The 16,510-nt window shown below is 39.6% G+C and overlaps 1 protein-coding gene across 3 annotated transcripts in view; it reads left to right on the top strand.

The window, feature by feature from the left end:
• The window catches only part of ZBTB44 (zinc finger and BTB domain containing 44), a 36,456-nt gene extending 20,573 nt beyond the window's left edge, over positions 1-15,883 (top strand). Inside the window, exons 3-6 of one of the 3 annotated variants that reach the window (XM_065652113.1) lie at positions 1,165-1,249; positions 5,021-5,133; positions 7,446-7,746; positions 9,760-15,883. In XM_065652113.1, the coding sequence (XP_065508185.1) occupies positions 1,165-1,249; positions 5,021-5,133; positions 7,446-7,746; positions 9,760-10,042 (782 nt within the window). In that variant the 3' untranslated portion in view covers positions 10,043-15,883. Of the gene's footprint in view, positions 1-1,164; positions 1,250-4,969; positions 5,134-7,445; positions 7,747-9,759 lie in introns of all 3 variants that reach the window. The other 2 variants (XM_065652112.1, XM_065652114.1) reach the window with 2 other exon arrangements.
• The last annotated feature ends 627 nt before the right edge of the window (positions 15,884-16,510 follow it).

The following is a 16,510-nucleotide window of genomic DNA, read 5'->3' as shown; positions in this document are numbered from 1 at the left end:
CATTTGAGAGATGAAGGCATAAAACTAAATGTAAGAGCTTATTTTTCAGTAGTCTTTAGGTTAAGTGTTTCACGAGAAGGATAAATCAAAATGGGATTAGCTCTTGTAACTTTATAGATTGCAGAGTTGCTGAATTTCCCAAACATAGTTTGTCAGCTCATGACAAAATTATAAATTTTGGTCCTAGCAGTGGTATTTTGAAACTGCAAGGAAAATGAGCGTGAGGAGATCCAGTCTGCTCTACACTCAGTTTAAAGAGCGAACAAAACGTGGTTTATCTGAATGGTCACATGTAACCAAACCAGAGGAGGTTTTCATCAAGGGGTATGGTTGGTGGAGAGCAGGTACCAGTTCTTCGAGTTGTTTTAGTCCTGAGCTGCCAGCGTTCCTCCCTGTTACAGTGACATCAGGGCAAAATAACCTTGCTTAACACATCTAAACAGGGATTGAATGCCAGACTCAAGCAGAGATGATGGAGACCCATCTGAGCAAGACATATCAGGTTAATGAAGTCATAGTTCTGCTTTAGTGCTGTATTTGCCTTAGATTCTCTATCCAAAACCCGCTTGAGCTACTTTTTGGTGCACTGAACAAAGCTCTGGTCTGGATTTGTGTATACGTTTCTTTTCCAAACAGATGTTTGGTCTCTCTTGTGTTGCATTTCTGATTTCTCAGAGGGCTCTTCCTGTCTCAGCATCTTATTAATAAATGAAGGCATTATCAGCGAATAAATATATGGAAGATTTGGAACACAAAAGCAATGTAGCGTAGCAGGATTGAACTCTCTGTTGCTCAAGAAGCCTTGAAAATTGATGAAATAGTCCCTTTAGGAGAAGATAACATTTGCTTTACAGTGTTAGTACTGCATGTGTTTTGAAAACTCTGTGTTGAACATCGGTTGTTTCCATTTTGTAGGTGTGCCAAATATTTACCCTTTATTGAGTTGTCCATTTACTAGATAATCTGTGCACAGGAGAAGTCGATTTGGAACATGTTGCTTCTGGGTTTTCTAAATGGTTTTCCCAAGACGATTTATTATCTTATCACCCAGGAAGCAGTGTCTGTCAGAGATTTGGGAAAGAAAGCTTCATGTGTATTTACCTGTCCCCCCCAACCCTTTTTGAACACTTACTTCCATTAAATTGCCCTTTTTTCTTTGCCCAGGCTCAATAGACGAGGGGGTTACAGAGGGATTACCCACACTCCAAAGCACGTCTGGCACTAACGCTCATGCAGATGACGATGATCGGTATGTACCAATGTAACGTGCAAACTGTTCTGCAGCAAGTGCTGTGCTGTAATTAACCCACCCAGCCTTAATCCCAAAACATTTAGTTGTTCCTACATCTACTTCTCCGTGTTGATCAAAGTACAATCAGTGCCTGAAGGTTCAGATGCGTTAGAAGAATGGAGGTGATGAAAGTCGGAATTTGCTTACTTGTTGCTTTTAATTTCCTGTCTATTTCCAGGCAACACTGGTGAAGAAAGATATTAATGTTTTTGCTGTTTCTTCCTCACTCCTCTTTATTAATAAATAAAACCCCTCAGTCTTTACTGTGAAGCAGGTGTGGTTGGTGTGTGCGTGCTAAAGCTGACATGAAGCCACAAAAGCAACAAAATGAAAACAAGAACCTAGTCTTGGCTTTACCAGACATTGCCATAAACCACAGAACAGGCAGAGCAGCCTTAAATCCCTTCTCCCAAACTTTCGGCGCGTAAGATGCTGCGAGTCACTTACTGTAAATATTTAGCTGTCTTTTGCTGTGCCGAAATGAGCGATTTATTAAGGGGATCCCTTATAAGGGAAAGCTGGCAGAGAAAACCCAACTAAAATGGGTCTGCTTGGTCAAAGAGGTATCATAGTTCTGTTAAAGAAAAAGAAAAAATCCCCACAACTGGTTTGACTTTTATTACTTTGCTTTCATGGAATGTGCCCAGTGTGGTGTATAGCTAGCTATTCCCTTTCTAAGCAGAATTTTTGAAGTATTGGCAAGCTGGCTTTTGCATGGTGTTTTGTTAGACAAGCGAGTCTGAGGAAGGAGTGTGAACCTTTGGGAGCTGTTCCAGAAACTGTGTCAAGTGAAACTCCCTATAGAGATAACTATCAAGAGTGGCGTTTTCATAGCTCATAAAATGTTTGCTGCCATTGCCATCTAAAACCTGTCCCATTGTAGGATTAAATCTGAAGGGAAAATAACCACCTAGATATTTCGTATGACATCGGAGATTTTATCTATCTGCTGACAAATCTCAGCACTTTAGGGTTTGAATTGATAGTGGGAGCACATGTTACGTTAGAACTAATCCAGGTTTTTAAAGCTATAATTCTAGAATCAAGTGGCATACATATTTTCAGCAGTGGATTATTTCAGAAATTTCCTACGACATTGCAGAGCTCCAGCACAAACTGCATAGAAAATTCAAAATATATAAAATCCTTTAAACACACTGTGGAAACAACCGTAAATATTTCAAAATTTACGATGTCTTATCTCTTGACTTTCTGCGTTAAAGAATTAACACAATTAATTGATCCTCCTCCATAATCAGTATTTCATAAGCAGCAGGTCACATGTAATTGTTGTCAGCTTAAGAGGCACCCAGGAATCTATTTAGTATTAAAACTACTGTTTCACAGTGAAGTCTGATAAATTTTTTCTCTGATATTTCACAGTTGGATTGCAGTACACTTTTGTAACATAGATCTGTAATTCAGCCTTGGCTGGTTTAACAGTCTCTGTGTCAGTTCGTGGCTGCGTTTAAAAGGGAGTTGCAAAGGCTCAATTATAAAAGGTCTCTCTGATCCAATATAATGAGAACTTTCACTTCTCTAAAGTAATTGTATTTACAAATGGAGAACATTTGTAGCTCACTGAGCATTGTGACTTTCACGTTTGTCAGCGTTTAGTTCTACATAGTTAAATATGTATATCATGTCTTGGTGAAAAGTGGAAAGAATTGCAAGTAGACTATTCTGAGACATTAGACGAATCTCAACTGTTAAATGCCACATTTATCACGAATTGCAAGTCATGAAAAATCGAGTGTATTTGGGGAAAAAGAAGCAGGGGAGAGAAAATATGATCGTGTTTCAAATGTAATTTCTTCATTGTGCTGTGGTCCGCGGTTATGTCACCAATAGGTATTTCAGCCTGCTTGCAGTGTAAGGATGGAACAAGGCTTGCCGTCACTGGGAGCTGGAGACCCTCCGCATCCCCATTTTACCTCTTTTAACCAGCCTTTCTCATCATGAAGCTTTTATGGAGAAAAAAGCCCCTTTATTTTAAATTTCATCTAGGGAGATTGTCCCCGTAGCACTTCTCCTTTCTCCCTTTATCACCCTGGCCCTGCAGCTGTCACTTCTGTTGCATGTAGCTTGTGAACATTTTAATTGCGAATTCTCCAGTCAGCTGAGCACAAGGAAGGTATTTGCCATGTATCTTTTCCACAGCTCTCTAGGACCCTAGTGTGTATAAAATAAGTGAAGGACAATACAATTTCTTCCTTAGAGCAAATATTATTCCAGTTCCATGTGAGACCAGAAATACTTCTAGGTTTTACAGACTGATTGATACTAAATTCCTGCAGGAAAGTCTTTTATCTTGTTTATATCAAGAGGTGCCTGGTGCTTTCTCTCTCCAGATAAATTTTACAATTGGAACTTGTGCCACTGAGACCCATCATTGACTCAGAATTCAGTTACCCAGTTTTCACAGTTGTATTGACACCCATTTCCAGAGTAAACAGAGACAGCTAAGGTGTTGGTTTTAACAAGATGATCCTAGTTCTTGTCCTGCTATACTGATCTGGTCTGTAGATTTTTTTGGTATGATGCGTAGGAAAATGTATTTGTGCAAACTGCACGTTTCATCCCTGTGAGCGTTAGAAGTCCATAAATTCAGCCTAACCTTGAAGCCAATAATCTGGGCTCAAGATGGAAGCAGACCAGCAGAAGGGTTTGTTCAGTTAGGAATACCTTCTGACCATGTGCAACAGGAGACATCGTGGTACTATTTCTCAATACATTTCAGACGTTACAGTTTATTAAAACTAAAATTGCTTTGTTCTGGCCATGGAGTGTTCAGGGTCAGAGCAGTAACATCTGATCTACCATCAGGCTGCGAGCAAGCTGAAATGACTATTTCAACAAAAAATATAGACCTAAATGCTCAGGAAAGGGAAACCCCAGGTAAGTACAAAGTCCTGTTGTTATTATGTTTGTACCAGCAAATTTGTTTTTATTTCACTATGCCCTTTAGCAAAGCAAGTTCCTTGCCAGAGGACTTGGATTATAACACTGCAGTTCCCTTAAACAGTTTGCGGCTAGAGGCTATGGAGGAGCAATTAGTCAGTTTTAAACAAATTACTTTGGGAGTTAAATTGTTCCTTTATTATCGTCTGCGTGCTGTTTTTTAAATACAATGTTTGAGGTGTTCTCTTGGAGCCGATGAAAGCAGACAAGGAGCAAGTATTGATTAATTAGGTTAATATTTTAAACTTAGAAATATATAATTGTAGATACTAATGTTTGCTCATTGAACTTGGATTGAAATGAAAATGAATCAGCTGTAATTTCATTTGTAAATATCATTGAAGCTGCAAAATACTCCTTGGCTTTCTAATTTGCTCAGTTCTTTAAATTCTCCCTTGGGGACCATTTGCAGATTGTAAATCATCGATACGCTTGAGAAAATGCCCATGCCTGGACAATAAAGTTCAGTTTGCAGCTGGTGCTCAGACCTGTTACCCAAAGAAGCAGAAGCTGGAGGTTTTGTTCAGATGCAGGTCAGACACATTGCTGTAGAGCCAGAGATTTCCAGCATAAATACAGATCTCACCAGAAGTGCGAAAGGCCACTCTTTTTTCTTCTCGTACAAATGTATCCCAGGTTCAGATTTCCATGGGCGATACTTCTTAATTATTTTTTTCCTCTAGCTGGCTTGTAAATCAGTGAATTTTTTCTTTGTAGTTTGGAGAACGTTCAGTACCCCTACCAACTCTACATTGCTCCTTCCACCAGCAGCACAGAGAGACCCAGCCCCAACGGTCCTGACAGACCTTTTCAGTGCCCAACCTGCGGGGTCCGCTTCACTCGCATTCAGAACTTAAAACAACACATGCTCATCCACTCAGGTAAGAAACTCATTTATAGACTCACAGAGGTTTTGCTCACCGTGCAGCAAATATAGTAATGTGATTCTTTTTTCATCGCCTGCCAAGTGCTTCAGAATTATTTCAGAAAGATTAGGTAGAGGTATGTCTCATCGAATGCTTGTTTTGATACATCAAATCTGACTGATAGCTCTGCTCGCAGATGATTAGCATTTGTGTGGACTGAAAAAATTCTAATTGCCTGAAACTCATCAGAGTAAGCCATTTACATGATAAAGACTTGAGATGAAATAAAGTATACTTGGCTTTTTTATTATGGATTATTGTGGATTGAAATTTTTCCTCTTACATGTAATTGTCTGCTGTGTTTTAGAGGAGACTTGCAGCCATAAGAGAATATTATCGATCTTATGTCCTTGCGTTGAAGAATGTTGTATGGCTTTGGATCTCAGAATTTTTGGAGGGATTGCAGGACAACTGAATTGGTTTGATAATCGGTTTAGCTACTATACATAGTACAGGTAGCAAAAGGTTTGTTGAATGCCTCCTCTGAGTCATGATCTCCAAATCGTTGCATTCATTTTGATCTGTAACTTTAGTATGAACTCCTAATGTCTTTGCTGTCAGTGTTTTTCAAGATTTGTCAGCATTATCTGGCAATAGGATTGATATTTTAATGAATGAAGGGGATATTAAAGGGTTATTACACTTGAGCACTAAGCCTCATGGCTTAGCATCTCCTGGTTTGAGCTTGACTCTTACCTGCACGTAGATGCTGTACCGTTTCCGGGCAGAGCAACCACAGTTGTCAAAGTGTCATTTTTTTCACTGTCAGCTATTAGTTGTCAAACCCCTTCAAGCAAAAATGACCATATGACGTAATAATCTGTATTTAATACTTAAAAAAGCAAACTTTGTGGGCATATTGAGTGTAAGATTATCCCAAGCCAGCTCCTAAAGTCTTAACTGGCAGACAGACTTCAGCAAAGCATCTCTGGCCAGCCTGTCGACTGGCAACCCCTGGGCAAAGTTGGGAGAGATTCGAGTGGCTGTTTTAGAGTAATTAGCATGCAAACGAAGCTCTCACAACTTGTAAATGTTGAAAGTGTTTTCACACAAGCAAAATGGCTGAAGAGATTTTCCTCAAGCTATCAGAGGAAATAGATGCCCTTGGACAGTAGGAAAAGCATGAAAAGTTTTAGCTCTGCAAGACAATACTCTAGTATATTAACTTGTTTTCACATGCTTAACGAGGAGTTTCGGTGTAACCTTAACTACAGCTTTCTCTGTATAAAAGCCCCAATTAAAAGTTCAGATCCCGCTTTGAACATAAGGAAAGCAGAGTGAAAGGCTGGTGGAATTAACAGCCTGGACTGATGCACATTCAGCCTTTAGAAAAAACCTTTTTTATTCCTTGACAGCCCTGTTATGAATAGAGCTCCATATTCCAGATTCTTAGCCTCATGTTTGGATTTCTACACTTTCTGGAGCTCAGGCTTTTTATTAAATCCTCACTTTTTGGTGATTCAGTCTTTTATGCTGCAGTAGTTCTGTTTGGGTGTGATTACATACTCTCAGCCACTACAGCATGTTGCAGAGCTCTTACGTTTTAGGGCTTTATTAGTGCCTGTAATAAATGAAAAGTGAACAAGTAACCGAATTCCTAAATTAATACAAGAAAAAAATGAGAGGCATGAACCTAAACTGTCTTAGAGAGCTGTCTGTCATGCAAAGTTGCTGAAAATTCTGGTATAGAAAGGTTCCCACGCAATATAAAGGCCGTTAACTTCACCCTTTTATCACCATTCCTGCTGCATTACAGGGGCGTCCTTGTGCGTGCAGTGCCCCTGCCAGAACACTTCTCCAAGGCCAAAGGCAGCCAGAAAAAGACATTGCAATTAAGGGTAGTCTGATAATTGCATTGTTGGGAACCAGTCTGGCACAAGAATCTCCCAAGATCAAAGGAGTTCAAAGATGGTTTGAGGTGACTGCTGCATCGGATGCTTTTTGGCTGTGGCTCAGGATCATAACCGTAGTATAATCCATAGAGGCTTATGTTCATTTTAAACTGCTGGGAAGAAGACATGTAAGTGTTAAGGACAGGTCACGTTATTATGATATTTATTGGCAGTTGGTTCTGAGAAAGTGTAGTTCTGTTCTAATTGCTTCTGCCATTCTAAAACTAACCAGAGTATTTCTTCCTAAACCAGCGCCTTGCTGTGACTGCCCACGGTTGCTGTCCCCTCGCTGTTAGAAATCTGGAAGGGTTTTGCCAGTGACCTCTCATTACAAAAGGTGAACGTGGGTTTTTTTTTTTGCTCTCTCTTCCGCAGGCATTAAACCATTTCAGTGTGACCGCTGTGGGAAAAAGTTCACCCGAGCTTACTCGCTAAAGATGCATCGCCTGAAGCACGAAGGTAAACGCTGTTTCCGCTGCCAGATATGTAGTGCCACTTTCACTTCCTTCGGGGAATATAAACACCACATGCGGGTTTCCCGGCATATTATCCGCAAGCCTCGGATTTACGAGTGCAAAACATGTGGCGCCATGTTCACCAACTCTGGAAATTTAATCGTTCACCTGAGGAGCTTGAACCATGAAGCGTCAGAGCTAGCAAACTACTTCCAGAGCAGGTGAGGTGCACAGCAAAAACCTAACAGGGAAACTTGCCTTTTTTTAAAAAAAAAAAAAAAAAAATTTCCTTTTTTCTTTTTTTTTCCTTTTTTTTTTTTTTTTCCCTAAATCATCTTTTCCTGCTTTCAGGGCAGCCTGCTGTGCCTCTCATCAGGTTGCCAGCTAATTCCAGTCAAATTCATTCTTGCGCCACTGTCTGTTCTATCTAATCTGTCTTACAGCATAAAAGCTATGTAAGAGGGCACTGAAGAATCGAGTGAGATGCACAAGCTGCTTCTGGGCTACTTAATTTCTCTTTTCAGTAGTATCTGCGGTCAGGCTAATGGTGTTAAACCATAGCATTCTATACAATACTATCTGTGGAGTTCTGTAAATGATTGCTATTCAAAATCTCGTACATAGCCTGTTCACTTACATAACAATTAGACTTATTACTTCATTTTAAGTACTTGCTTGATGGTGGATATTGCAGAAGGATTGCATGACTCCATACCTTCTCTTTTTTCATTTTCTAGGTAACATATTACTAAATGCTGAGACTGACAGGGTTTGAAATAGTAAGGGCCAGTTGGACATTTCTTGTTTATCAGGACAGAAAAGACTTGGCATATCTCACAAATGTGCTTCGCTGAGGACTATTTAAAGTGTTCTGAGGCATCAGACCAACACTGTATTCTCCTATTGAAATGAATGTTTGTAACCGATGGAATTTGAGATAGGTAAATTAGAGGAAGATAGATCTCACAGCTCTTAAATCTATAGAGAGGGTGCAGCTTGGTGCGTATAAGTCACCTCTCTTCAGAAATGGAAAAGAAATGTATTGTAAATGTTACGGCCTCTGCAAACCATCCGTTGTGATTTCTAGACATTATGCTTTTTCTCCTGCAAAACATTTCAGCATTTTGTTCTATTTGGTTATGTCAGAATGATGTAGGTTGAAAAAATTGCAAAACAAACCAGGAAAGCCAATCACTGTCTTTCCAACAGAATATAGTTTAAAAGTATAAGTGCTTCATAACTGTGGGTTTACGCAGTTCTTGTTCTTAGCACTTGTGCCAAAACTAGAGCAAAAACTCTAAGGGATGATGCTGTGACTGGTAAGCACTTTATTGTTGTCATCAAATTAAAATCAGATTAAAATATGTGACTTTAGTTGTCTATAGGCCTTCCTGTATTTTGAATTTGCAAACACTAGATTTAGCATAGTTGATAGTGAATTTGGGTTTGAAACAGTGAATGCTGCTGTAATGGAAGAAAATGGCTGCTTTTAAATGGATTACAAGTATAATGCATGTATTTGCCTCAAGTACAAACGTGTCTGGTGCTGAAAATTTGCAAAGAGATTTTATTTTGCCTATGTGCTCGTGCTCTGAAAATACTCTTGGTAGATTTTCTTGGGATACGCTTGGTAAGAGTAAGTTAAAGTAGTGCTGTCCAGAAAGGCCTGAAATGGGAAGGAAATGCAATTCTGTTCTTCTCCCGGTGGTGTGATACGTGTCTACATCACAAAATGCTGCTGCACTTGGCTTTTTTCCCTTGTGCTTTCAGCAGAACCTTTGCTTCCTTGCCTCACGCTTCTGTTCACAGCCCGTCCACTCTGAGGAGTGCTGCCTGCATCTGTGCCAGCGCTGAACCCATTTTTGTTTCTATTTTTAAAGGTTGTGTGCTCCCTTTTTTTTCAATGAGGTTTTCAGTGCCATACGACGTTCCAGACATTAACTTTCATTCTCGTCAAGGTGATACAATCTAAATAGTAAGAAGTTGCTGTGTAGGAAATATGGGTGCACAACAATGCAAAATAGATGCCTTTGAATAAATGGTCTGCGTGTTTAAATGAGGACCAGGTTATAGTGCTTAGTGAAGTGTGTCACCGCGATGATCTTAGAGCAATGTGAAATGAATATCTTTGTTCTCTGTGCAATGCAGTGTGTGCAGCTTGTGTGATGCAACTGATATCGCTGATGTTTGTGTGAGAAATGACATTTCTCTTCTGTCCTTTGCCCCTCTTCTAGTGACTTCCTAGTACCGGACTACTTAAACCAGGAACAAGAAGAGACCCTCGGGCAGTATGAGCTAGGGGAGCATGGCTTTGAAAGCAACTCTTCTGTCCAAATGCCTGTCATTTCACAGGTGTCGTCAACTCAGAATTGTGAAAGCACTTTCCCCTTGGGGTCTCTGGGTGGGTTGGCAGAGAAGGAAGAAGATGTGCCAGAGCAGCCAAAGACTAACGCCACTGCTGAGGCAGCCGCAGGTGACCCTCCGAAACCGGAGCTGTCATCGATTACTATTGAATAATTCATGGTTTGGTTTCATTTTTGTTCTTTGGAAAGTGCCTGTGTTTGGTCCTGTACATTTTAATTTAATTTTTTAAAACAAAAGTGGGGAGATTTTCCCTTTTTACTTTGTAAGCTACGCTTTAAACGGAAAACTGCAACAGATGTTACATTATTTTTCATGACTGAATGATCACTTCTGTGAAAATATTTAAGACTGAATGCACAAAAAGAACCTGTCAGAACATCATGGAAGCTGTGATACACTTGTAAAGAAGAACAACTGATTCAGATCACTTTAACTATTTCTTCTTCCTCAGTTAGAGCAGCTCATTAAGTTTCTCTTGCTTCTGCAAGCCCTCTGGTTAAGGGAAAGAAGTCAGAGGAAACCTTTTTAAAATGACAAACAAAAGGATGCATTGGAAATCATTGTCGAGCAGTTTTGACTAGTCTTGAGTGGATGCTTTAATCTTCTGCGTAAAAAAATGACACTTCCTATCTCAGTGCCTGCTGTTTTTTCAGAGCGCTTACTGTAACCCTTTTCTTGGAAACGGTAAGCGTTTTGGAAACTAACAGCCACACGCTTTTTAAAAACACATCGTCCCTTTTCATCTCAGATGGGTCCGTTTTGACAAACCCAAGTGATACCACACCAGGTATTCCTACTTCTTCTATTCCAGTCCTTTTAGAAACTGCTTGGTCAATAGCCTGATTTGCCCATCCAAGGTTAGGCGTGGAAACGCTGCGGTCAGGAAAAGTCTGATAGTGCATAATGAATTGAGGATGGTAGAAAAGTGTATATCCGTGCAAGCCTGACAAATATCTCATGACTGTATCTTGCTGTAGAACAGGAAACACGTCTGAAAATGAAGGTTTTCCCAAGCTGAAATTCTTAAATCATGGCCAGGTTGCTTGCAGTTCTGGTCACTTCCCCCTATCACATATACTGTATTTTTGCTAATCTCCAAAAGCTAGCTAGAAGGAGTTTACAGATGGGGAAAAATGAGCTCTTTTGTGCATTATTGCACATTTTTTCTGTTTATACATATGCATGTATAGTCTCTGAGATTTTTATTAGTCTGTTTTGGACAAAACAAGCAATTTATTCTCTTTAGAGGCCAACTTTCTAACCCAACAGGGGGTTGTTTACAAAAAGCCTATATAGCAATGATGAATTATTCCCGTTTCAAAACATTTTAAATCCTTGCCAACTCGGTTTATTAAAGGCCATTACTCCAGCTACATACACAGCTCAAGTAAGCAATAAATTGAAAGATTTGCAATTTCATTTTTCCATATTTAGAAAAAGCTGTAAATGTAGGGTGTGGGATTTTCAGAGCAGCGAGTCTTGTTTTGTCGAGGCTGTTTGGGCTACGGCACTGCTTTGAAACCTAAATTAGGAAATACATTAGGAGCTTTGTGATTTTTCTTATTGCTCCTGAAGTTAACTCAGTGTTTGATGCCAAACGCCTATCGCCTGCAGATGATGTGCAGAACGAGTGGGTATTGATCTTAGTATTCCAGAGGCATCATCCACTCCCTTAGTTTTGAATCTTGGTTTTTCCTTTTTTAAATTGTTGTTTTCTGTCCGGTTTCGTTTTACACGAACACGAGGAGGAAATAAAACCAATAGAGAAAGGTTGCTCCCAGAGAAACAGAAGACACAAAAGTCGTCTTATATTGCAAGATCAATTTGTATTCAGTTAGTTTAGGCAGCTCCGATACTCGCTAGGTCCGAGTTGTTTCTAGTAATAGCCAGCTTTTGTAAGGAAAAGAGTTTATTGGCCTTTGAAAAGAGCTTAAAGGGTTTCAGTGACTTCAACAATTTTTCTCTGCTGTGTTTTAGGTAAAACCCACACTTTTTAGTTAAATAGAGTGAAAACAGTTGGGATTTAAGTCCTTTCCAAGTTACCGGAATGAAGTTTCTCCACCAGATCCAAAGGGTGTTTTAGAAACATGCTGCAAAGAAGTTCTCTGCTACAATCCAGTCTTGTCTGTCTTAAAAGGGCTTGAAGGAGAAATTCTTTTTTTGGGGATACTGTACTGGGAATTAGTCCAGTGTCTGTCGACGGGCTGAATTTAACGACCAGTTCTCTTCCACTCTGATTTCTGTAGCTGAGAAGCCAGTGAGACAAGACAATGCCTTTTGCAGTCTTATCCTGAATTATAGGGCTGTGACACTGAACTCAAATACCTAATCTTCCTTATTTTCTGATAAGCATTACTCCACTTTGCAGGTATATGAGGATCCTTTGTGATTGATGTAGTAAAAAGCCCTTCACAAAGAAACACATTCCCAGACTGTACAGATGTATTAAACAAAGGTGCTCAGGTGTAGATGGACATAATCTCTTAGAATCTGGTAATTTTCACCCATTAGATATTTTGCTAATCAGTTTATTGGTGAGGAGATGTGCAAATACAGAATAGACATATCTGGATGTTGGATTTTTAAGACTTAAAATTTTGTGTCAGAAGGCAAACTGCTTTCTAAATACCAAAGCGAAGGGGAAAACAAAAGTTAGAAAGACTTTGTAGCTCTAATCTGTTCTTTCTTGAAAAGAAATGAGTATCATTAACTGTTAACACCTTGGTACAAGAGTTTCATTGTTCACTGTGCCGCGATACACATTATCCTTTCAACCCTGTAATCTCAGTGTAACATCTTAATTTAGTTCTCACTTTTCAGACTGATTCAACTGCAGGAACAGTAGAGTTCTTAGAGGATTTTATGTGTTTGTTTGGTTTAGAGTTGAGTTTACTTGTTAATTTTCCTGTTTGTAATTGTTTGTTAATATCACTTAACTCCATAGAGGTGAACACAGATTAAATACAAATTCTAACTTGGTGGAAGTGTTCAGTTCTTCAAAATGCTGGTGTTCTTCACAGCAGAGACGTAAAATCATAGGACATCTTAAAACAATCTCTATTGCCAATACACTAAGATTCCAAATTGAGGGAGATAGATATCTAAGTTAGAAGAAACTTGCCTTAAACTACACTTGCAATTAAACCTAATGCATAAATTTCTTTCAGTACGTTATCAGAGGGTTCTGAACTCTGGACTGCATTTTCCTTTTTAAATTTATTATTTTTTTTATTTATTTTTTTTCTTTTTAATTTTTTCTTTTTGCTTTTTTCCTTATTTCTTTCCTCGCAAACCCCGATTATTTAGTATGCATTTGTATTCCTGCTTGACAAGGATCACAGAATCACAGCAGAGCCGAGATTGGAAGGGACGTTTGCAGGTGATCTAGTTCAACCCCCGTGCTTAAAGCGGACTCAGCCAGAACAGCTCGCTCAGTTCAGTCAGGTCTTGAATATCTACCAAGGTGGAGACTCCCCAAGTGCACTGGGAAACCTGTTCCAGTGTGTGACCACCCTCCTGTAATGAAGGTTTTAGTGTGTTTAGATGGGATTTCTTGTATTTCAGTTTGTGCAGATCCTCCACTCCTTTCGGCATCTTCGTGGCCCTTACAAGTTGTTAAGAATTTCTTCCAAATTGCCACGTGTGACCCATTGCAGCACTTTCTTTGTGAACGAGTCATCTCCAAATTAATTCACAAAGCGATTTATGCCTTGCTTTTGCATAACCTTCTCCCCTGTGGCACCAATCTTTGGGAAATCCTTTCCTCACCCATTTATTTTGCAAGCAGAGTGCCTTCGCCACCACAGAACTAGCAAGGTTCTGCCATATGCCGGGGACCCCCATTCTCAGAATCTGTGCAGGGTTTTTACTCCTTGCCTATTGTTTAGAGCAGTACGTCAGATGGGAACAATAGCAAAGGAAGGGATAGGTGTTTTCCTGAATTAAAGTGGCATTTGGGGAGAGAGGAAAAAAAATCAGAGGCTTTCTCTTTCCCCACAAAGAGTGGAAGAAAAAGAAAATGATGTTTTACCTGTGTGGGAAATTTGGCCAAGTTCTAAGGGTTTGTTTTGTTTTTTTGGATGCAGGCGCATAGCACAACTCCCCTGGATACCCGTGGGGATGCTTACGCATTCAGCAAATTAAAGCTCCCTGTCAGAACTGCTTGTCACTGTTCTTACACCATGTTAAAAAAAAAATGTGTGTTCCTGACGATTTGTCTGTCTTAATACAGTTTGAGTTGGGTTGTCAGGCTCGCAGATACTACGGTTGTGTCTCTCATACTGAGAGATTAGTAGACTGGGTTATCGAAAATGGTTCTGGGTTCACGTGTATCTTGAGTCTAAAAGGTGTGAATTTAAGCTTTTTTAAAAAGTAATAGCTGCCAGTGCAGTAAAGTATATTTTATAAGACTATGATCCCTATATGTCCCTTACGGGATGAAATTTTATTGTTTTTAAGCTACGGTTTAACGTTTTTATATGAGGGCTTCAGTCGCTTCTTGGTCGCTGGCTTTCCCCTCCAGCCCCAGGATGGAAGAGCACTGAGAATATTGCTGGTCTCTCTCCGAGACCAACCATGAAGCATTTATATGCAAATAGAACGGGAGCTTCACGCACCCTGCAGGGATGGAGAAAATGCAGATGCAGGAGCACCTGGTGCTCCTAGATCCATTGCAACTTCCACACCATCAGAATACGGAAAAATAGCTAATTTTCGTTCAGATCGATTACGTTCGAGTTTTGCTTATGAGGTGAAAACCCAGTTTTGGAGGGTTCTCATCTGCATAATAAATTCCATAGCATCTCGATGACAGCTAAGAGGGTTCAAGGCCGGATGGTGCCTCAGCCACATCAGAGGTCCCCAGTAAATAGAGTCGGTTCAAAGTATTTGAGGAAATGCACCATAAAAAAAAACCAAATGTGATTTCATTTTTTTTAATGCAACAGTACGTACTGCTCTGGGTTTTTGTTAACTCAATGTGTGCTATCACGGTAATTCAGTGGCCCGCAGGTCTCAAATCTGGTTGCACTAAAATTAAAAAAAAAAAAGCCGAATCATTTTCTGGTGCTGCCAGCCTGCGTGGCAACTGTACCTACAGTCTTCCTGAGGGTTGCTGTGGTGCCCAGAGGAGTGATTTTTGTTTAACCATTCGTTTAGCAGATGCATGCGTTCGATATTCTGACTTCTAGCCCTGGCTACACCAAGTTCTTGGACAGCTTCTTTGCCCCGTTCCTGCAGTGCCTTCGCTCTAGGTGCTGCCCCACGGTGAAACCCCCCAAGAGGGAAAAGAGTAAGCTGGAGTTACAAAAATGTGAATTAAATTATTGTTGGGCTTCTTTGTGCATTTTAGTAACAGTGAAACCCCCTTAACTGTGCCAGTCTCCGGTCACCAGCCGTATATCCAGTCGTCATCTCATCCACAGTACAGCTTCTCTTGTTGACGCTGGCCACAGCTAGATTACTTGGCATGTTTATTGACTTAACAGAATTGTTTTTTGGTTTTTGGTTTTGTTTTTTAATGTATACGATGTTTAAATACACTTCACATTTTATATAATACTATCTGGCTATTAGTATTTTTCAGGAACCATAGTTCTTGGTGGCTATATATATTTTTGTGACTTTTTTTGTAAACTAAGTGCCGTTTCAACGTTACAATCATTTTTAGAGTTATTGTAATCAATGTGAATATCATGTTTTTTCAAATCTGTTCTGAGCCTGTAGTGTTTGCTTTGTGATCATATGTGTAATGTATATATTCTGTATAGTTACATTGTATTGAAATACTAGCTTGTTTGATATAAGAAAAGTATGTATTGGGTACCTTTTTGCTAGCCTGGTTGTTTAATCTTTAAAAAAAAATGTTCTAAAATACAAAAAAAAATCTCCAAACTGGTCCCATTATAGGTCAAAATTAAGGGGGGAGAAAAACTAGTTTTGAGTGTCTTTGGATAGAAACATGAAGCTAAGATTTTTCATTAAAATATTAATGTTTTATGGAGTATATCTTTGCTTTGTGTCGTTATTTAACTATGCCAGAGTTTGTCGTATAGTACAAAAGTCTCACTTTGACCTTGCGTAAGAAGGTGCAACTCTGTTGCTAGAACTACCTTCTCTTACAACTTTTGCTTATAATTAGTTGCAAACTAGTTGAGTATGAGGAGAACTCACTCTTGTTGAAGCTGTCATTGGGAGGAAGGTAGTTTAAAACAAAATAAGCATTAATAAATGGTTGGACAAGTTACATGAGTAAAGAGTATTAAGAATAAAGTACACATTGCTGTTTAATTTTCCATTGTATATTACATTTCCTTTTGTTAATGTTCTCTTTTAGGCTGTATTCTGCAAAAGCAGTGGGGCCATCTTTTGAGCGGGGTTTTATTGATGGAAAGCCAGCCAAGAATGAGCCTAATCAAATTAGTCAAAGCAGAAGATGTTTAAAAAGGACAGTAGACAGAGTCATCGCGATTGCAGCTGTGAGCTTCAGAATAGTCATGAAAGTCACGGGACTTAAAATATACCTCTGCTGTTTCTGGCAGCCCTTGCAATTAAGTTAATTTGCCTCCTACAGACCCACCTGTCTGAGCTGGAATGCTGGCCGGATCGACACGTAGCTGGGGC

Source organism: Caloenas nicobarica, chromosome 26 (genome assembly GCF_036013445.1).
Source record: "Caloenas nicobarica isolate bCalNic1 chromosome 26, bCalNic1.hap1, whole genome shotgun sequence".
Lineage (NCBI taxonomy): Eukaryota > Metazoa > Chordata > Aves > Columbiformes > Columbidae > Caloenas > Caloenas nicobarica.
This window is presented reverse-complemented; position numbering and strand designations above follow the sequence as displayed.